Genomic DNA, 22,893 nt, shown 5'->3' with positions numbered 1-22,893 from the left:
ATCTTTGCAATTCACAGTTTCATATCTGCATGAAAATGTAAAGGCATTCATGGAATGTATTTGCAGTAGATAGATTATGAATGTATCTTGACTAGCCCTTAAATTCAGATAATGTATGATTCCCTGGTAGTACTTAGAGCTAAGTTTGCTGCCTTAATTTTCATATATTCAGTTCCACTTTGCTCTTCACCAGAACAATTCTTACTCCCTTGAATTCATCTGATCCACTGGTCAGTTTTTGAAGATTTTACAGAGTGACTTGTAGTTTCTCCAACTTCATCACAGCTGAAGGAACACTTTCTTACATTTAAAATGACAATCTTAATTTCTCTAAATGGAGACTATTTGCATATCTAGATAAAACAAACTGGCAGAGAGGTGCTGGGATGGGCAAAGTCAGGCTTAGCAGCTCAGGCAGTACTCCAGCATGGTGTTGCATGGCACTGTGCCCTCATGTGAATGTCACACCACACCTCCACACTCAGCCAATTGTTCAGCCTGTTTCTGTAGGCATTAGATAGGTTTCAGACATTTCACTGTATGAATCATCCTACCTGGACTGAAAATTGTTAGTGTTACTAGCTTCTCTTTTCAACGTAAGGGGAGATAAAAAGCAGACTAGTTGATATAGCTTGAGCTGTATTTGTAACTTTTGGGACTCAGGTAGCAAAAATGATGAAAAGAGTCTTACAGAAGTTTCTCTAAAAAAATAGATACCCAAATCTTGTTGAAAAGTATATATTAATTGCGTGTGTGTGTCTTGTACTGTAAGCCCAACAATATAGAAATGCAAAGACTCCTAGCTCTGTGAACATACACTATACCCAAATAAGCAGTGTCACAAAAGTCAGCTAGACTATATGTGCCTAAAAGTACATGTCCAAGTTTTTTTAGGATTGCCATCAATATTTGTATGAAAAAAGCATTCCTTTATGAAATTTTAAATAAGCCAGAACTGTTCAACTCATTTCATTACAATAATAATTGTACAAGTATGTTTTTAACAGACCTCAAGATACTCCATATTTGCCTCATCTTTCATCATATGAGTTCATTTTGGTAATGGCAGAACAAAACGTACAACTCACACAGACTCTTTCTGTGCCACCTAGTGGGGGGAGCCATCTGTGACTGATAGAGTCTAGCTTTTTCAGCCAGGCCCTGAAATCAATATCAATATCCAAAAATTTTAAATTTAATATCAGTGGTGCAATGGCATATATGAGTATTTATTTTTTAATTTGTCAGATTTGCACAAGTTTCGAAAGGCTGTGTATAGTGCTATAACCACAAGTATTTGTGCTATAACGATGGTAATTGACTGTGCTTGTTGAACAGAGACAACAGAGGGATGAACACATGAAAAATCTAACTTCCAGTTTTGACTAGTTCTTGTTCTTTTAAATACTATGCTGAAGTAATGTTAGTGCAGAATCTCATTTTTAATCAATTTTATGAGACTGCTTATGAATAAAAAGCGGTAAATTGTACTATATACAATAATAAGTTAATTATACACTTGCAGCACTACTTGAGTTTTTTCTAATGCTAGGCTTGTGAAGTAAAGAAAAGACTAAAATAGTTTGATGGCTTGTAAATGTGTCTCAGGTGAATTAGGGCATTGGATACAACCCAATAGAAGCATCTAAGTAAGTACTTACTGTGCAGATTATCTTTTGAATTTCAGTGATAGTGTAGCTGTGTTCAAAGCTGAATGCTTGGATAAGTACAAATGTTGATTAGGGAGTTGAAAAAAATCAGAAAGAATGGCTCGTAAAATGGAAGAATGTTGTAGTTGTCATGTCAGAACTAATCTTAGAATTTTGAGTATAATTCTTAGGTACAGGCTTCTGAGTTCAAAAATCAACAGTTAAGGATGATGGCTGAAGAAATAAGGCTTTCTATTTCTTTCACCAGTCACAGGAAAATAAAAATGAAAAACAAGCAGTTGGTGCACAGTGACAGCAGTCTAAGAAGGCACATTCCTTCTCATGCTATTGTCTGTGTACAGCCTCCATGAGTGTCAGGCAGTCACTCCAAAACAATAAAAAGCAAAATCAGGAGCTGAATAAAATAATAAGACAATGAAAGAAAATGAAAGAACTGGAAACTGTCTGTCATTATTCATTAAGCTTTTCTTATTTTGTTCTTCAATATTTTATCATTGTCAGTGATTCCAGTGACAATTGCTAGTTTAATCAACAATTGCATGTTTTATTAGAGGCCCACTATATATTTTAGACAATTTGAATGTATTGGAAACACTTTTCTGCTCCAGCTTTGAAAACAGGTCATATATAGATGTTTCTCCTGAAGAAATATTTAGATTGTATTAGGTGTTCTATTCTAAACATACTTTTCTCTCCTTATGTTTTTCTATTTCAGGTTGGTTAGTGGATGTTACTGGTGAATATCAATACATGTATTTTGTCTGTGGAGTGATTGTGATTGTGGCCAGCATCTGGTTGTTCATTGGCAATGCTATTAACTACAGGCTATTGGCAAAAGAAAAAAAGTTAGAAGATGAGAAACAGAAAGCACAGAAGAACACTGACTTGAAGGAGGCAGAACCACTAACAAACAACGAGAATGAAGATGCTGCTAGCAGAGCTGACAGAACTCTTGAAGATCCTTCAGAAAGAGAAACCAATATTTAATCTGCTATGTAGCCCAGAAGACAACACTTACGACTTCCATTTGAAATATGCCTTCAAGACACAAGCCAGGTTTTGTGTTAATAATGATCAGTTACAATATTGGATGGGAACAGATTTTTGCCCCATGTCAAGACTCCGAGTTAAATTACAATCTACTGTTTATTTATTTCAGTGATACAAAATTGAAGTTACAGAGGTAGTGGTTCCATAAATAAGCCCATCCAAACTATGACTCTGGACAGTGAAGAGTCAAGAAAACTAGGTGTAAAGCCTTCACATGACAAAGTTTTCTTTCAAAAATACATCTAATGCAAAAGCGTCTGTTGCTGTTATATGGGGAGATATTTTGTGTTCTTTAATAGAGTACTGTTAATGTCTGTTGAATTAATGTGCCCAAACTGTATTTACTACTAATATATTAAAAAAAAAAATACGAGCTCAAAGGTTTGTTTCAAAATTACCTGAATGAAGCACAATGAAAATTTTTTCTCATTTATATGCCCACTAGATCAAAATATTCATTATATCTATGTAAACAATTACAATAGGAATGTAGAAGTTCAGGTTGGAAGACACACAATTGGTGGGCACAATTTATAAAATGCAATAAACAGCAGAGGTTGTTTCCTCCTGTAATAGGTGGCTATGTTATAAACTTCAACAGACGCATTTGTACACAAGTACATTCAGACCTCACTAATTCAAAATAAGCTAAATGAAAATATTCTAAATTAGAATTTATACTGCTAACAAAAGTGGAAATCAGTTTGTTCACTTGCTTCATGGCAATGACATCAGCGTGGATGCTTGAGTTAATTGGCAAGTCGTTAACTGGTTGATGACAAGATGTAAGGTCTAACTTCAGGTCCTTGAGGGCAGGTAACTTCATACCAGTTCTCATCTCCCCTTCCCATGTATTTAGTGAAAAGCTACTTCTATTTCATGTTATTGGTTTAATCAAAAATGCTGCAAAGTACATTGTCAGTACAAATCTGGGAGCTTTGTATTAGCGTATCATTTTTTGTGCAGGATATTTGGTCTTGTTTCACATAGACACATCAATTGAAATACACACAATTGTTCCTTTAGATAAAAACAAAATAAAATAAAATAAAAATTATTAATAAAAAAGAGATTTAGCATTGCACTTGAAATTGAAAAGTGCAAGGTTCTGAAGGTTTTAGATGAAAATATTTCTGTTCTATTCATAGTTGAGGAACTTCATTTTGCAGAATTTCATATATATGCCACAGAAGTTGTGAAAATTAAGGGTCTGATTCATAGAACATTTGTACGTGTACATTCAATTCAGGAAAAAGTATGTTATTTTTCTTTAGTCCTCAAATACATATAGCGATTTGAAGTGCCAATAACAAAAGAAATACAATAACAGAAACTAGCAAGTGGAAATGCCAGTTTCTTAAGAGCAGCATTCAATTTGCTTATTTTCACTATTTAAAAAAAAAAAAACAAAAAAAGATACTGCTTGCCTCTGTCTTACAGGATTATCATCTTATTTGCTATGTACTTCCAGAGTAACGCTGAACTTTTCATTAGCACTGTTTTGGAGAAGAAACATCATGAATCCACTAGCAAGATGGTACAGAAATTTGCATCTTCTTTTTACCTAATTAAGCACAGGAAATCCAGATAGCTTCTACAAGTCTTGTAGGTACTTCAGCAATAAAATAATGTGTATTTCAGAGTTTCAGAAGAAAATAAGGGTTATATGCTCAGATTTGAGCAGTGAACTGTCTAAAGGAAAGTGATATAATCCCCATAAAGTTGCAGTTCAGAGACATAAAGACATTATACCTTCTTTCAAAATGTAATCCAGACAACACCCTATGAGATGAAAGCATTACTCTGGTTATGGATGCATGGACATACATGGGGAGTTCCAGGGTCCAGTCTGAAAATGTCCCACATGTCAAGAGATGTAGAGTTTCATAATTGGCAAGCTGTCATACAGTTAGGAATATCAGTAATAATGCTGGACTACAAAGGATGAACTGAAACATCAGCTAAAGAGTAGTCATCAGGAGCACCACTTTGCTCTTGACAGCAAGTGTCAAAGGCAGAGATTATTTGAAAAGAGTTGAGTACATAGGTAGAACAAAAATGACAGGCAAAAATTTGTGTGTTTATTATCTCTGCAAAACAAGCAAACAAACAAACAGAAACCCAATAAACCAAAATGAAAAAAAAAAAAGAACAAGAACAAAACCACAAAATAGCATGATTAAAAATGCAGGGTAAAAGACAGCAAGTATCAACTTTTGATTTAAGCCCATTAAAAATTGATATTGACCTTTAGGACTCAAGTAAGAGGCTCTTGGGAATCATACAGGCAGCTCACCTGTTCCGTAAAGGACTGCAGAATGCAATAAAACATGGCATAGGAAATAAGGGAAAAACAAGTTTCTCTGAGCCATAGACACACCTACAATAGCAACACTGATGTTACTATCTCAGAGGAAATCAATATTTCTGTATATTCTCTACAGGACTCCTGATCTTTCATCTCCAGTCAATTATGTCAGTAGTAGGAATCAAAGAGCTGCTTTACCACCATTCACCAATGTACAGCTTTTAATCACATAATGAGGTAAAATGATGTATCAGGCAACAGAAACAACATAAGATGTGAACTGAATCTAGAGAAGCATTTCTTTACATTCTTCTCATTTTTTCTTCTTAAAACTGGCAACAACTATTACTAGAACAGCAAATCAGAATGCACTTGATATTACTGAGTGTTATGGAATTTTGAATGCAAAGCGTAATGAAGAAGATTGGAGCCATATCTATGCAAAAAAAAAAAAAAAAAAAAAAAAAAGCCAGAAACAAAAAAGTCTTCCAAATAAGAGTCCTAAAGTGGAATTTTAATATGTAGTTCTTATTTTAATATTAATAATAAACTGCCTTCAGTCAATTCTATGAGCATTAAAGTAGTGAAATGAATATAACTTGCCTATAAAACCCGGAATATCATTCTTACTTGCGCTGAGCTGAAATCATTACTGCAAATAAATTCCTTACCATTCTGCTTTTAGAATGAGACCCATGTATATATCATTTATTTATGTCCCCCTGCTTTATTTTAGTTACTTTGGTCAGCCTTCACTATAGACCACTTCAGGGTCAAGATTAAGAGATACCTTTGCTGTACACAGTCATGTAATGTACTCTCAAATTTTAAGATGTACCACGGGCATCTCTTACACACGACAAAGTCTGTAGTCTGTCAGTCAGTGTAAGCAAATCCTGAGTTAGCCTTAATCTGATATATATTTCATCCTCTTTATCTCTCTGCTATAATATTTCTGAGTCAGATTATCATGTTGTTTATATTCAATTAATCAAATAATGCCAAAATCTTAAAATTAGTAGGAAAGAGAATAATCAGCCTCCACCAATCATATGTTTCCTATTTAACATCAAAGTTAAATAGGATAGATAGATTCAGAGTACTTATCCAGATACTTCTATCTCTTTAGTGTTTTTTGACATTATAATTCTCTATAGCAGGACAATTCTTCTGTTTTGCCCTTTTCAACTCCAGAGAAAGCCTTCTCACTAATAATTCTTAGTACTTGTTCAAGAACAAATGTTCACCCTTGCCACTTCTCACCACTGAACTGTGCTTGCAGCTGTTGCCAGTTTTGTACCTCCCTCAGGTTCGAAATCCTGTAGTCAAAGTGCAGTACTTATGTTTCAAGAAGGTGATTTGTGAACTGTTTTGACAGGGTTGGAAAAAGTTGTCTTCAAATAGATTATTATTATTTTCTTCAGTTTTCTAATGATATTTTCCTTATGAGAGTAAGTTCAGCTATACTTGCTGTTGAAGTTAATGGCAACAATTTCCCTGACTTTGTGACTCAACGTTCAGGTTAATTTTTATGGCATTTTTGTATAGCAACATCCACAAACAAAAAAAGTTTGTCAGTGTGTACATAACTGTTCAAAACTTAAGCCAGAGAAGTCTATGAAGAGTCACAAGCTCTGCGGGTAAACAGTGAGTTTTAATTATTATTTTTGGGTTTTTTTGGTACAACCATCCATAAAGATTCTATGAAGTAGCAACGCATCATATACTCCCTCAAGGAGTAGGATTCTTGCCTAGTTTTATCCATACAGAAATCATATTGATTTTATTTCCCATTAGAGATGCATCCCTATTAACTATTTTTGTAACTTCATTTCCCTTCTTATTCAACTTGAAGGTTCTTCTGACTCGCAGTTTTCCATTCTGATGTTGCACAAAAAACTTAGATATGGCATGGAATCTCTTATTAAATACTTGCTGTCATTGTCTTCCCTCAAATGCTGAAATAATTTTTTTTTCACTTGCTACTTTAGATGGTTGTGGGGAGGTAAGGTGTTATCCACTTATATAATAAACTACGGATATAACACACAGCCAGATAGTATTTAGCCATCAGGATTTACTAAACAAGCCCACTTTTTTAGAATCATAGAATCATAGAATGGTTTGGGTTGGAAGGACCATTTAAGATCATCTAGTTTCAATTCCCCTGCTATAGGCAGGAACACCTCCCACTAGACCAGATTGCTTAAAACCTCATCCAGCCTGGCCCCGAACGTCTCCAGGGAGGGAGCATCCACAACCTCTCTGAGCAACCTATTCCAGTGTCTCACCACCCTCGCAATAAAGAATTTCTTCCTGATAATATGTAGTCTAAATCTACTCTCTTCCAGTTTAAATCCATTTCCCCTCATCCTGTTGCTACATGAACTAATAAAGAAGTCCCTTCCCGGCTTTCCTGCGAGCTCCCTTCAAGTGTTGGAAGGCCACTATAGCATCTCCCCAGAACCTTCTCTTCTGCAGGCTGAAGGGCCTCAGCTCTCTCAGCCTGTCCTCATAGTGGAGGTATTCTAGCCCTCTGATCATTTTCGTGGCCCTCCTCTGGACCTGCTCCAACAGCTCCATGTCATTCTTGTGTTGAGAGCCCCAGAACTGGACACAGTACTCCAGGTGGGGTCTCATGAGAGCAGACAAGAGGGGTAGAACCACCTTACTCTATCTGCTGGTCATGCTTCTCTTAATGTAACCCAGGATACGGTTGGCTAGATTAACTTGCTGCAATGGATACTGACAATTTTGCCTTTAATAAAAGTCAATCAAGGCAATTTTTGTTAGTTTCTCTATAGATAATTATTTTTTTACTCCTACTGAGGAATTTTTAGAAAATATTTATTATCAGAGATGACATCAATTTTAACAAGGCTCTCTGGTTTACTTTGGGGGGGGAGGGGGGAAGTTGGCACTTTTCTGATGTTTGTGCATATATATTTAAAGCATTTGCATGTATAGGCATCTTTTAAATCACAATTTGCATAAGTATTGCTATATAATTTCAACATCATTTCGTGTTATTATTTTGCAATTCAATTTTTTTTTCTCTGTCATCTACCTCTCAGTTACAGTTAGGAGACTTGCATGACCCTGGAAGAATACAGCTAACAAAAAGCATACTGTTGAAACTTGCACAGATTATTAGACAGTCTCCAAAATATTTGAAGTAGTTCATAGTAATATTTCAAAGCACTGCATACTGATGACTGGACTGTATTCCTTTTCAATATTTTTAGTAAATCTGAAGACTAAAGCCATACTGGTATATTTTTTGCATCACTGAACTGGTGTAAAAAAATTGATGTGTCATTTGAACACCCAAAGTCTACTGCCCTTTCTGTGAGATGCTGCCTTTTTGTATTTCTTTCCATTTATGAATTAAAGGAAGAAACTAAATGGAAATGTTAGGACATTAGTACCTACAAAGTATTACAAAAAAAGTTGCAGAATGTTTTGCATTCTTCATAAGAAAAGAAAAGAAAAGAAAAGAAAAGAAAAGAAAAGAAAAGAAAAGAAAAGAAAAGAAAAGAAAAGAAAAGAAAAGAAAAGAAAAGAAAAGAAAAGAAAAGAAAAGAAAAGAAAAGAAAAGAAAAGAAAAGAAAAGAAAAGAAAAGAAAAGAAAGGAGAGAGAAAAAGGAAGGAAGGAAGGAAGGAAGGAAGGAAGGAAGGAAGGAAGGAAGGAAGGAAGGAAGGAAGGAAGGAAGGAAGGAAGGAAGGAAGGAAGGAAGGAAGGAAGGAAGGAAGGAAGGGGAGGGAAAAGAATTGAATACAGAATTTTAGCTTTCTTTCTCTTTTGTGGAGACAGCTGGGAAGCTGGTCACAAAATACCCCACTGGGGACAAGAAATAATGGTTGTTGGTCTTGGAAAAAAAAAAAGAGAAAATTGTTTCATCAAATATACTCTTCTGTTTAGTCTACAAACCATTCTTGCCTTCTAGAACAGTCCACAAAGTCCACTGAAGTCAATGTAAACAATCAGAAAAGCTTTATCAGACTTTGGAAGTGACATGGCTTCAGTGGAGGCTTCAGCCTTACTTTCTCCATATCAAATCTCAGGAATGTCATAAAACACAACAAATGCAGGATTTATTGCAACTGGCAAATTTAGCTATGCCTGCATAATATGCATAGTGAATCAGTCCCTAAATTAACGCACAATATGTATTATTTTAGTCTATGTAAATAAGCAAAAACAAAAAGCAAAAACAAAGAAAAAAACCTTCTGAATGTAAATTATAAATAGAGAGGATATATTTAAATAAATTTCCGAACAAACCTGTTTAACTCCTAAAAAGAATATCTGTTTGCTTTCAAGCCTTCTGTCAGCAGTTTATAATCTTCATTTTTATTATTATTTTTTTTTAGACAGTGATTTGTGTCTTTTGGAAGTGTACATATAAATATATATATAAGGGAATATATATCTGTATTTATGTATGTGCATGTATATGTATTCCCTTATATATGGAACTCTAATTTATATATATTATATATACTTTTGTATATATAAAATATATATAATGTTTTAGAGTAAGTTGCATATTGTGCCTATTAAATGACACACACTTGTAAGCAGATAAAAAATTTCAGTTTTTATTCAAATAAAAGAACAGTGTAGAGATTTTTTACAGTGTTAAAGTATTATTTTTCAGTTTCTGGTGGTTTTATTTATATCAGAAATTCCTTCAGAAAACTTCATTATTTCATAACACTGATATTTCAAGCATGACTCAATTAAAAGTTGAGCTAAATTCACTGAGAAGGGAGATTTTTCATTATTAGACTAGAACTTCTCCACTGAGGGTGGAGTGGTTGGCTGGTTGTTCTTGCTGTAAAAATATTATCTGTGTGATCTCTGAGCAGACTGTGAAATGTAGACTGATGTTTCAACACTGTAATATGTATTAAAAGATCATATAAGGTATTGATAGACAAGATATTGTTGTAAAAACTATGGAAAATGAGAAAACTGAAGCTCTGCAAACATTATTCCAATTAAATTATTGTGGGGAATTCTCCAGAACATTAAATTATAAAAACAGTGGCAATGTTTTATACATTTTCCACATATTATTTTTATTCTATCTGCAGGTTGGCAAGTCTGTGAAATGCCTACACTTGTCTCTGACTCTTAAGAAGGTCTACCTTAATTTTTTTTTTTTTTTTTTTTTTTTTTAGAAATTTTTCAGAGTGGTACATGAAGCACTTATATAAATACCCTTCCTGATCTGTGAGATAGATGTATTTTCCAATTCTGGCTTACTTGGAAAGTTCACCATGTCTGCAGTCTGCTAATAGAACTTGGTATTCCTATGCAATAATTCAACATGTAGTTGCCACTGTTGCTGGCTAACTTTTTTTTTTTTTCTTCCTTTTTGTATTTTGCAATACTGTATGGTTTTTACTTGAATATATTGGCTAAACTTTTTGTTTGGTTTTGTTTTGACAATCAATTATTAGCTAGAGGTGCTATTTATGTTCCAAAGAGATCTGGGTGGATGACAACATTTTCTTTCTAGATGCCAAATGCTTTTTTGACCTGATAAAATTCATTGTTCATAATGTATGTTAATCCTGTAAAATGCTTATGCACTGCATTACATTGTATTTAAAATGCATTTCTGCTCATTAACTTCTCTTCCAGGCCTGTACTAGTGTCTAATATGTCCAGTTTGTCTATGTATATTTATGGAAAATTACGAAGAAAAATATGTACGATAAATAATCAAAAAAAAAAAAGAAAAAAAAAGAAAAAAAAAAAGGAAAGAAATAAAATTTCCATGTAAAATTTCTGAAAGTATGTAAATGGTTTTTAAGTTTTTCATTCTTTAGTAGAACATTATTTTTAATTTTAAAATGTTGAGATATGCATAGAAATATGCATAGATTAACTATTCAGATTTAGACCTCAGAATTTCTTACATCTGCATACGGATACAGAACTGAAAGATTTCTAGTGCAAAAAAAGTAGTACTGGCAGTAAATGTGTTATCAGCTCCTTCCTATCCCTAACCACACCATCATTGTAACTAACTTTCATAAGTTGCTCAAAAAACTTCTGGACACCCAGGACTTTTCTTAATTATCCTGATTGGGAAGTTTTTCTGTATTCCATGTATACGCAAAACCATTCATTCATTACTAGTACTCATTTTTGTACAGAAGAGGAATATATCTATACAAATTAAAATAGTGGATGTAGAGAACTCTATTCATTCACTTCTTTCCAAGTGTGTCCAGATCCTACTTACTTGTCACTTGACTTAAGGCTACTGTTGCTAGCCTCGGTTAAATCTTTTTTATGTATGTAATTTGATTGGGTATTTGAAATCAGAAACAATTGATTAGCATCATTTTCATGCTATCTATGCGCCTTTATAAACAAGCACAACAAGCTACTAGAAAACAAAGATGTACCATTTCTTAATTGAACTGTTGAATACAAAACATAACTGTTATGAAAATAAAGACTTTTATTTTCAGATTTCTAATAACTGCAACATTTATTTTCATGTAATGTTATCACTAATTTTCTTGATGTGGAAACATTGATTCAGCTATATTTAGACTCTGTTTAGATTCTAGCCCATTGTAATATTGGCATATTTTAATATATGTAATATACATAAATAATCTATTTTGAGGCATAGACCAAACAAAGATTAAAATTAAATTGAAAAATGCTTAGTGGTAAAACTGTTCTTTGTATAATGTATTAGGTCCAATACTGCTCTTTCCAGTTTGTTTTTGATGCAAATATGATATTTAACTTTCATCAAAGACATTGTTATCTCTTGCATGGAAAACATATGTTGCCTCCCTGAATGTAAACGCCATGCTAAAATATTATTTAATTAAGTGTATAAGTAATGGACTGAAATCTTCAGTTTTCACTTGAATACTTTCAAGTATCAGAATAATTGAATGACTGAATGATAGGATACCCTGCATTGGAAGGGACCTGCAAGAGTCATCATACCCAACCCCTGGCTCCACACAAGCCCAACAAAAAATTCAAACTATATTTCTGAGAGCACTGTCCTAAGACCTTCTTGACCTCTCATAGCTCAATGCCATGCCCACAGCCCTGGGCAGCCTGTTCCAGGGCCTGAGCATCCTCTGGTGCACACCCTTTCTCTAACTCCCCATCTGCCTCTCACCTGACACAGCTCCATGCTGTTCTATCACAGAGAGCAGAGCTCAGCACTGCCACTCTGTTCCCTGTGAGGAGCTGCAGCTACCATGAGGTCCCTCCTCAGCTCCAATGATCTGAGCTGAGCAAACCCAGGGACCTAAGCTCTGCTCCTCATATGTCCTGCCCTCTAGACCCTTCATCATCATTGTAGCCCTCCTTTGGAGACTCTGATTTAGGTCTGATTTTTATACTATAGCATGCAAAGCTGCGGGCAGTGCTTGAGATGAGGCTTCACCAGCACAGCACGAAGCAGAATAATCTCTTCCCTTGACCAGCTAGCAGAGCTGGGTCTGATGCACAGGGTACAGCTGGCTTTCTTGACTGTCACAGCACACTTTTCACTCATCTGCAATCCTATCCAGCAGCATCTTACAAGGTTCTGTTTTCTCACAAATCTATGAAGTTTCTCTCTTTAGATATGCTTATTTTCTTTCCTTAATTTAATTATATGCATATAGATTCCTCCTAGAAATCTTACAACTGCAAAGAATCACGAGACTTTTATTTTCTATGTAAAATTATTGTAGATTTGCTGTGATTTCAGAAATCTCTGATGCCATCTATACCAACTATATATAGGTCTTGAATGTCTGTGAACTGAAACAAGCAACTTGCTAATACGATTTTCCTTATTTCTTAATTTAATTCAGACAACAGTTCATTAACACAATCTACCTTTTATTGTTCTCACCAACATTTGTGGGATCCTACAAAAAGTCTATATTTAATAAAATAATTTAAATTGTATTTGAAATTCAGAGTACAACACCATAAGAAATATTTTAAAAGTGTGAGTTATTCAAACATCTTGAAACTTTAAAAACTTTCTGCTAAAAGAAATTGAAACCAGCTAGGAATTGAAAGACTTGTCTTGCAAATCTGGTTAAGAAATCCTTAGATTTTATGTAGTCATATTTTCCTCAAAATAAGTATCTTCAGAAATGGTAATTGAAAAATCTAAAGCCATAGGAGTATAAAAGAAATTGCAACATTTTCTGAAGTGTCATATGCATCGGCTTTCACTGACAAAAAGTTTATTTTGGAGGAGCAGTGATTCGTTTTGCCAACCATCATAATATACTTTGATTAATAACTGCAATTCCAGTTTTGCCTGAATGATAGATGAGTAGTAGTTAGGCAGTGTAATTATTCAGTTCAATTGTTGAATTGGATAATTGAGGAAAAAATGGTTGAGATTGAATTTATTTTTTTTCTTTTCCTTCAGAAAAGAACTGCTTTTTTGCCTTAATTAGAAAACAAATGTTCTCCATTCTGTTTTGGACCTTCTGAATGGAAATAAAAGTAGACTTGGACACCATTTATTAAACAACAGGATCCATAAATGATCACATTATTTATTTATATAGACAGACAGATTCACTTCTTTCTTCTGTCTGACATGAATGAATGCATGATTTCCTCTTCTAAAGCTGTTGGGGATTAGTGAGTGATTTGCTGTCTTCTCTTCCATGTAATTTTTTCTGCCATGGAGACTGGTAATCTTTTGTTCCGTTTTACATGGAGGCACTCTAGCATCTGCTCTCCAACTCTTCCAACAGCAAAAATAATAATTAAAAAAAAAAAAAAAAAGCAGGTAAAGAGCACCAATGAAATAATGTTCTGATATCCTTTAAGCAAAAAACCCAACAGAATTGTGTTTGGATAATATTATAGGAAATGCACTGGTTTGAAATGATGCAGTATTCATCAAGACTGAAAAAAATTAGGCTGGCATTGATGATCTCCTTCTTTCTACTTGGCTGATGTATATTGCAAACAAAACATTTTATTTTGGGATATTAATAAAATCCACAATCTGCTTTTTTGTATTTAAATGGACACTTGGTTTGTTGTATTAAAGGAATAGTCTGAGCTGATTCAAAATGGCGACCTCACACAATTAGTATTTAGCTTCCTGTCTTCAAGTTCAAAAATGTGGAATTACAATCTAGATATAGTAGTATCAGAAATAAATAAGGGAAATAGTGCCCCAAAGTAGCAATTATTTTCCAAAACAGTTAATCATTCTACCAGAATACTTCTCATGTGTTAACAGTGTCACTTAATGCTCTCAATTCTGAGATCAAGCAAAAAGATACCAAAAACTAATTCCTAAACTCTGCTTTAACAACAGCCACAGTAACCTGAAGATTCAGTGCAGCAGGCAGAGTGCTGTTAACAGAAGCATATAGTTGCAGGTTCTGAAAAGTATAAAGTGCTTCACAGCCTTCAGGAATTTGAAAATAACATGAGTTTTTAGCCTGTGGACTGTTTGAAATTTGGTAGTTGCTGCAGGGAATCAACAGCAAGGTGAACAAGTTTGAAACTGTTTATAAGGTCCATTTTGTATATCAGTTCATAACTTACTCCCATATCTGTGTCATCAGTCTCAGCAGTGTGTTTTCTGTTTACAGAAGAAAGACACTGGGAAGCTTCCCTGATGACCCTTCTGTCACCTTCCTCTAAGTGCAGATCAGAAAGCTACCAGGAGAGCCTGAGGTGAAAATTGCTTGTCTCTAGTTTTTTGCACGTTCTCCAGCTTACAGCTAAGAATCTACAATGCCAAAAAATGACTACGCAATACTGTGCTCTCTTCAAGGTGCTCAGTTCACAAGCTCAGCTCACTAGAAGTTATTTCAAGGATTATCTGTTTTGAACATATTCCAAATTCTTCCTCTGTGTGCCCCAAAACTAAACAAAGTACAACCAGGAAACTTTTAGGCTGAACAGCTGGGGTGGTTTTTTCTCTGTTAGTCAAGAACTTCAATGTGCATGGTTATATTCCAGAGGAAAAACTTACAGTTTTTAAAATTTAGGGAATTCTCTTTAAAATAGATTTTGGGAAAGATCCTAGGAACTTCACATGGATGCAGTCTGAAAGCTTTCTGAATAGATTTTTTCACTTCATGCAACTTTTCCTTATGAGACTTCCATCTCTACCAAAAAATTTCAGACACCCTGTGGAAAAGTATATTTTCAGATAATATTTTCATCAACTAAATATGGCTATGAAAATCATAAGATATCCCACGATGGAAGGATCTCGATTGGATTGAAGGACTGTGAGAAAAATATCCAATATAAGAAGAACCAGAATTTGCTCATTCAGGAGTCTTTCTCCAACTCCTATAAATCCTCCAATTATTTTTTTGATACAGACTTTATGGAATAACTTGTATATTTGTAAAGTTATCTGTTCAAAATAGGATCACAGAATAAATAAAAAATAAAAAATAAAAAATGCAAGATAACTAGAATTTCATTTTTTACCTGTCTGATGGGCTGTTCTGGGAAGTTTTCTTATTATTTTCAGGTGTATTATCCTACATTTCTAGGAATACAAATGAAGTCTATAAATCTTCGCAAAGCAAAGTAAGACCTATGTATTCAAGGTGTAATATCAGCGATTACTATTATTTTAATGTACAGTATGAAGCACATACTGTTTCTTTCTCACCTTTGTAGCAGCTGAAGAAACACTTCCCCTGTTATCGGCATGAGGTTGCTCGCATCACTGATAAAAAGACTACTGAAACAGCTATTCACTTTCTAACATCTCCAGGATATAAATTACCTCATAGTTCTGAATATTCAAATCCACATATTGAGTTAAAAGCAAATCTTCCTCTCTGTTCAGCTTCTTATTTCTATCAAGTTTGTTAGCGTAAGAGATTACATGCACATCTGTAATAGTGTTAATAGATTATATAATATATATATAACACTTTGTGAAGTTGAAAATATAACCTGAGTATCACAGTTTCAGTACAATATCTAGTCTGTATGAAAGTGTCTTGCTCGCAGTTACCATTTCCTCTTTTCTACTACAAAAACAAGCATCTGTAAGTCCAGCTGTTTTCCCCTAAATTGTATTAACAGGATAACACTATACAGCCTTGTAGACCTGTAGAGGATTTGGAGCAAGGGAAAGTTCATACAGCAGACTGCTCTCTTGAGCTGTAATTAATGTATTGATACACAGCTTCGTTTTGTCAATATCTGTTGAAGATAAGGTCAAGAGCTGCAGGATTTTTATAAGGTGTTCTTCTCCCATTACATCTTTCCCTCAATTTCACAAGTTCAGATATGCTTCCCAGTCTGTGCCAGAAGGGGAAAGGCTCAACTTTCCCAACAAAATGTGAATAGCATCTGCCATGAAAGGTGGATGAAAGGGTATAGGTACTGGGCCTTTTTCTGCTTAGCACATTTCCCTTCACAGAGGATTTCCCAGTGTATTGTTTTGTCTCTCAATGTGTTCTCTAAATGAATATATACATATGAATTGTTTAACTAGAAATAATTTCACAGCAATACAGTTCTGCTGTTACATAACAGCTTTGGCAAATGCATATTGTAGCATTTGGGATTTTCACAATAGATTTGTAGTGACTTATGCTAGAAAACCCACAAAAACAAACAAACAAAAAAACTAGAAACTTTTCACTTAAGTAATGTTCAAGGTGATCACTTACATCTCTACAGATATATACATATAAATACGTTACCTTGTTTCTATACCTTGCAAATACTCCTTGCTTCCCAGAAAAAGAAAAGAAAATCATCTAAATGCAGACTTTTCTAGGAAATATTTACTTAGTCTCTTCTACATTTAATGAAAGTTGGTACATAGAAAAAGTTGGGTAATTTTTCAGGCAGTGTTGAAATCCCACTGCTTAATACCGCTTTTATATTTTTACACTTTCATTTTTCTTAGCATATATGTGTAAAGGTCCATAGGAATTTGCAGTACTGAGCATACACATCCTGTGGAGTTCTCCATGTAACTTTCAGGTGAATTTCCATTTGATTCACTTCAATTTTAAAAGATTGATTATTAAAAAAATGTTTCATATTTCAACTTTTAAAGCTTTCCTGCTCATAGGGAACAATCCTCATTTAATTCAGGCAGTTTCTCTATATTCATAATTAACTATTTTATATTTCATCTCCTTAAATTCTTCTGTTAGAAAGATTATATAGTACCAGAAATTGAGTCTGCTTGAACTGATCAGTAAATGAGATCTATCCTTATAATCTGAGTCATCAAGAGAATCTTTTCAGAAGATTAAAGAATTGGCCCTGAAACATCCTCGTAATCGAAGTCGCTTAATGTCAAAAAGCACACTTGCTGCTCTCTTCATGAAATCCATACTTCCACAAAAGAAATGAAAGACATCCTTGGACTTCTCAGACTTCAAGACTCTGCAGCTTTGAATTGAAAAGAGGAGAATAAAAATTTAGATTTAAGCCATTAAAGAGTGATTCATGTCCTCCTGTACAAAATCCAGACTTTACATCTTCTAAAATAATTTGAAAAGTCAAGTACGACACCAAGTACAACAAAATGTACCCACTCAAAAAAATTCATATTTAAAGCTCATCAAAGCCTAAGTTAATATACTAGAACAACCCTTTATGCAGCCACCTGAGTATTTTCAGATTTAAGGCTGTCTTCAGTTTTCTCAGCCTACAGCATGTCTCTGGTCATCCAGTCTCTCAGTGAACTGTACACAATACATTGCAGTAAATGTGTGGTCATTGCAGTACTGTGTGGTCAGTAACCCTCCAGTTCTGATTTTTTTAATTCCAAAATAATTATGGAGAATGTTTCCATTGTGACTTCTTGCAGCAAGATTCCTTATGTACTGGTGACATGCTGTTTTCTATACTGTACATCCCACAGCAGCTCGCTCAGGGCTTTATCCAGTCAGGCTGTGAATGCCTCTGAGACCAGAGATGACATAGAACACAGTGATTTCTCTCTTTTCCATCATCTTTTATTTTCCAATTTCCCATAATCTTTGAAAAGCTTCCTATTTAGATTTATCTGAATCTAGTCCTTCCCAGAGTCACTCAGTCTAAATCAAGATTTTCCCTTAATTAACAAACCATCAAATAGACGGGAATCACTTTATAAAATTAAATACAGCAAGAACCTGCCACTTAAAATTTTGTAATGTAGGTTCAAATCTAAAATGCAAAGCTCCCTGTTTCAGTAAATTTCTATTTTGTTGAGTAACATTAACATAGATGAATCAAAGGTGTATTCCAAAACTCTTGAGTCACAGACACTGTGCCAGTGACATTTGACAAACTGTTTTTTGTCTTGTGAGTCAGAGGGTATGCATATCCTGATAAGAGGGCTAACACATAGCCCATCCTGCAGATGGGACTGAATCCTCTCCAAGGCTTTCTGTACTGACTCCAGCACCCTGGACCCCAATTTACCCTCATTTACTCCAATAGACAGTTACTGTGACCAGCAGGCCACCTACTTTTCTCTCCAGCTAGTCTTGCTCAGTTTGGGATGGTGTCACATGACTGCACAATCATCACTCAGACTCATCACATCCTCTGTTGGCATTACAGACATGGGACTGCCACACTTGTCAACCTCAACACTCAGAATTACATTTTTGGGAGAGGTGACAACTTTTCTAATCTGACAAAGGCCGCTTCTTTATGATGATGATCAGCATTAGGTGCAGGTGGTTCTCAAGTCCCTCTCATGGAAGAAAACTGTGTCACCACATACTTTAAACAGACAAGAAAAATAAGAAAAATTGTTAGTGGTGCTTCTTATTTTTGTGTTGAGAAACAATTACCAACGTAATTCCATATCTGTTGATTGACTTTTGTTTGTCAGAGCTCTAAATAGCTAAGGAAAGGAAAACCTTTTATCCCCTAAAAACCTCTTTTAAATAGTCTTTTTAGTAAAGAGCAAAGTATCTGGTTCTGAAGTTTGGAAAATTATGAATAATTGTCTGCTACTGAACAAAAATAAATATTTATTTTTGATTTTTTTTGAATATTTATGTTTTATATATATATCATAAAAAATCATGATATTAAAAAAAAAATAAAAATCATTCAGAACTTAAAATAAAAGGGAGCAAAAAAATCTCCACTGAGAAGAAAAAACAAAAAACAAACAAACAAAAAAACCAAACAAACAAACAAAAAAAAACCCAACAACTTCAGAAATTGTTTTTATTTTCAATTTATGTCTTGCACATTTTTTATCAGATCTACATAATGACCAGGCAGTACTGTCACAAATATACAATGAGTGAAATCCCACAAAGGTAAAAAGCACTATCCTTTTGTCACACAGAACTATGAATGTCAAACTTCTTCCAGAGTAAATTTGTCAGTCGTTGAAGGATGTAAGAGTGCTCTAACTCAGTTGATTTAAATATTTTACTATAAAACTCTCCAATTTTCAAAGCAGAAATAGATTCTTCAAATCCAAATATGTGTAATGTTGGTGGCTAATGATACCATCAGTCAATATATTTTATTTGATTTCCATAGCCTTTGTTCATATGCTTGTTTTGATTAGTAAGTGAAAAGTAATCATTCCTCGCAACTACATCAAAATACCCTGAGAAGACTTTTGTGACTGTTAACCTCTTACTGTACATCCCAGTGTTGATTCACATATGGTGCTGAAGACAAAGGCTTGTGAATGTCTTCAACACTGCTTCTACTGTGGAAGCGTGTATTGACAGATATGTTGAAATCCAGTTTTATTTCATGAGCAGTAAAAAATTATGATTTCCATGAGTAGTAAACTCACTGACATTATAAGTCATAGTAGCAAAGTGCTTCACCTTTGTTTCTTTTCCTTCATAATTTCTTGATTATATGTGATTAAATGTGACTTCATACTTTGAATTGGAACTTTAAGAGGTATAGACTGCACCAAAGATAAAAATTGCTGTGAGCTGTGGCTCTGAAGTCAAATTAGCAGTTACTTGGTTGAGAAATAGTAGCTTGACAAGACTCTAAAATTTATCTTCTTCAAAGCCTCCTAGGAGTTGGAGAAGGAAATTGCACTTGATATAATGGAAAACATTTAAGATTTTTAATACAAGGCAATGTATTCTATATACTCTCTATCAAGAAACTTTTTCAATCTGCTCCTACCTGAGGGATGACAATTCTGATGGCTTTTAAAATGAGAAAAGAAGCCTTACTCTATATTAAAGACTTTGAAAATAGCTGTATACTTGTGATGGAAATTCAACTTTTTTAAACAAAATTTTGATGGAAAATTAGTTAGAAGATTTCCTTACTTATAAATAGTTTAACCTAAGAATGAAAATCAGTTTCATTTTGATCAAATCATAGTGATTATATGAACAGTGAATAAGTATGAAAAAATACGAATGAAAATTATATATTTGTACCAGATTTTTCTTTCTGAAGGATTTATTATTTATTATTAATAATAATATTTTTTATTATTAAATACACTGGAGTGACGTTAGTACCTTTCATAATGGTGTTTTCATGCAAGTAGACCAGCTATGGCCCACAGAGACAGCCTTTATCTGTCATGTTTATGAATTTCTAAACTTCTGGAAATGAGTTAAACTTACAAAATCCAGATTTACCTCCAGGTGCAGATAATAGGGTTAAAAAAAAAAAAAAAAAAAAAAAAAAAAAAAAAAAAAAGAATAACATATTTTTTCTCTATATTTAAAATGTTTCTTTACCATGTAATAAGAAAACCCACACATGAATTCATTTATATTAGCCAATTATGAGTGTCCATATTTGTGATCATTTTTCTGTGTTCAAATGAAAATATAGACGGAAAAGAAGAATCAAAAAGATGAGGTCAAAGTTTTCCTGTTTATTTCAATAGAAAGTTGTAGTACTGGCGTGTATCCATAAAATGAGGCAGACAAAGGCTAAAATTCATCATTAATCAAAGATTCAACTCCTAATACACCTCTCTGGAGACTTTGCATCCAGAGAACATCTCATACATTTCATAATGCATTCCAAAGGTAAAGGATGCTGACTCTTGTTCATGCAATACACAGTATACCGAAGGTATTTTTTTTTTAGTATGACTTCAGAAGGGAGCAGCTTATTTTATTTACTTATTACAATATTTTGTGGACACTCTCACAATTTTAAGCCCATGAGAATAATCAGGATATCATAATATTTTATTATATTCCTATAGAATTTTTTTACTTCCATCCTCAGAAACCTCTAAAACTAGACAGATATTAAATTAATTTAATTTAATTCATTCCATAACAAAATGTAGGTTTATATTCTAGGGAAGAAAGAAAAAAAAGAAAAGAGAGAGCAGACTTTTTTAGATTTAGCAAGATCTGAACTGATCTCGCAGATTTAAATATCTGAAAGCAAGCATCTTTCTTGACAAAAACCTGACTAAAATTTGGAAACAGAATTATGATAAGACATTTGATGATCATAAAATAAATGATAATAATAAAAAATATAATCCAGCAAATTGGTAGGTAAGGGAGCTTACCCCTCCCTGGGCTGAAAGGTCTGTGAATAAAAAGCAATTTAGTTTTATAAACTTCTTTTAAGTCACCGTTAAGTTACTCTTTCTCTGTTAAACACATACTAAATTAATTGCTATGTTTTCTATTAACTTAAAAAAAATAAATAGAATCTGTGAAAATGAAATTTAAGTAAGACTTTATATTCTCATAAAACAGATCAGAGCCAGAGTCAGTAGTCAAGTCTTGTTACAGTTTCTCAGAGAGGGCTCTGAGTTTGCTTTTAGAGTGAGAGACTCCATATGTCGTGTAGGGAGGAAAGAAAAGTATTCAGAACTGCCGTTGTCAGCATATGAGCAACTAATGAGGATTGCTTCTGGTGATCTACTAGGAAATGAAGGGAACTGCTAGTGCGTGAAAATATTCAAATTCATGTTCATCTCCAAGGTATAAGTGGCATGGGAAGCACTTTGCTAACTGGAAGTCTGTAATCTGAGGGATGGAGTTCAGATTTTTCTCTCCCCAAAACTTCTTGACGTTTACTACTTAGCTATCTGATGCTTCTGATTTTCCATTTTGACACCTTTGGACATCTCAGTCCAGGGATTAGATCCACATTTGCTAGAGGGTAACAGAAGACAGATGCTACATATTCTTGGAAGTACTATATTTAATTTTCCATTCGTCCATTGCACTCTCCATCAAATTCCAGCTTTGTGCAACTTGGTATATTTGCATAGACTACAGTCTTGAGTTATTTAATTACTTCAGTTCCTAAAACATCTGCAGTGTTTTGGTCCATACTCTCATCCTGGTGCCAAAGCTGTTCCATTTGATGTCAAGGCAGTCACATCAGCTGAATCATACCTATGGAATCAGCACAAACTCCTCACCTCTGTTTGCCTTGAACTTGTCCTCATTGAGGAGTTGAGCTTGTAACGAGATCATGGCTCCAACTGCTGTCTGTGACTACTGCCAGCTCTTTTAGAAGAGTGATTAATAACAGTAAGATCTGGTATGTATTTTCCTCTGCTTTTATACAAGAGATCAGCCACAGTAAATTATACACTACAAGAAGGCTTGACTAGCATGTTTCAGCACAGAAATCCATCCAAAGCAATAAATAAATGAAATCAGATGATTTGTTACTGTTATTGTTGTTGCTGTTCTATATTTTTTTAGTATATATTTGTGTGTGTGTACACTAATGCTGCCACAAATCCAACAAGGATTCTAAGTACAAACACCTGAACTCATACTGTTTTTATTTCATTTGGTAAGGGCAGGCTTTTGAAGCTTTCTTTACCTAAAAGTGGCATCATTCAAACAGAGAATTGAGATGTCAGGCAAAAGCTCTCATTACTGTTTACTGTTCATTTTTCATAGCAA

General features: G+C 34.1%; 1 protein-coding gene across 8 annotated transcripts in view; it reads left to right on the top strand.

The window, feature by feature from the left end:
* SLC16A7 (solute carrier family 16 member 7) overlaps positions 1–3,788 on the top strand; it is a 75,993-nt gene extending 72,205 nt beyond the window's left edge. For all 8 annotated transcript variants that reach the window (XM_052669190.1, XM_052669195.1, XM_052669193.1 and 5 more), the window contains one exon: positions 2,386–3,788. In XM_052669190.1, the coding sequence (XP_052525150.1) occupies positions 2,386–2,657 (272 nt within the window). In that variant the 3' untranslated portion in view covers positions 2,658–3,788. The remainder of the gene's footprint in view (positions 1–2,385) is intronic.
* The last annotated feature ends 19,105 nt before the right edge of the window (positions 3,789–22,893 follow it).

Source organism: Tympanuchus pallidicinctus, unplaced genomic scaffold, assembly GCF_026119805.1.
Source record: "Tympanuchus pallidicinctus isolate F22 unplaced genomic scaffold, pur_lepc_1.0 scaffold8, whole genome shotgun sequence".
NCBI lineage: Eukaryota > Metazoa > Chordata > Aves > Galliformes > Phasianidae > Tympanuchus > Tympanuchus pallidicinctus.
Note: the sequence above shows the minus strand (reverse complement) of the source record. Positions and strands in the feature narration are given on the sequence as shown.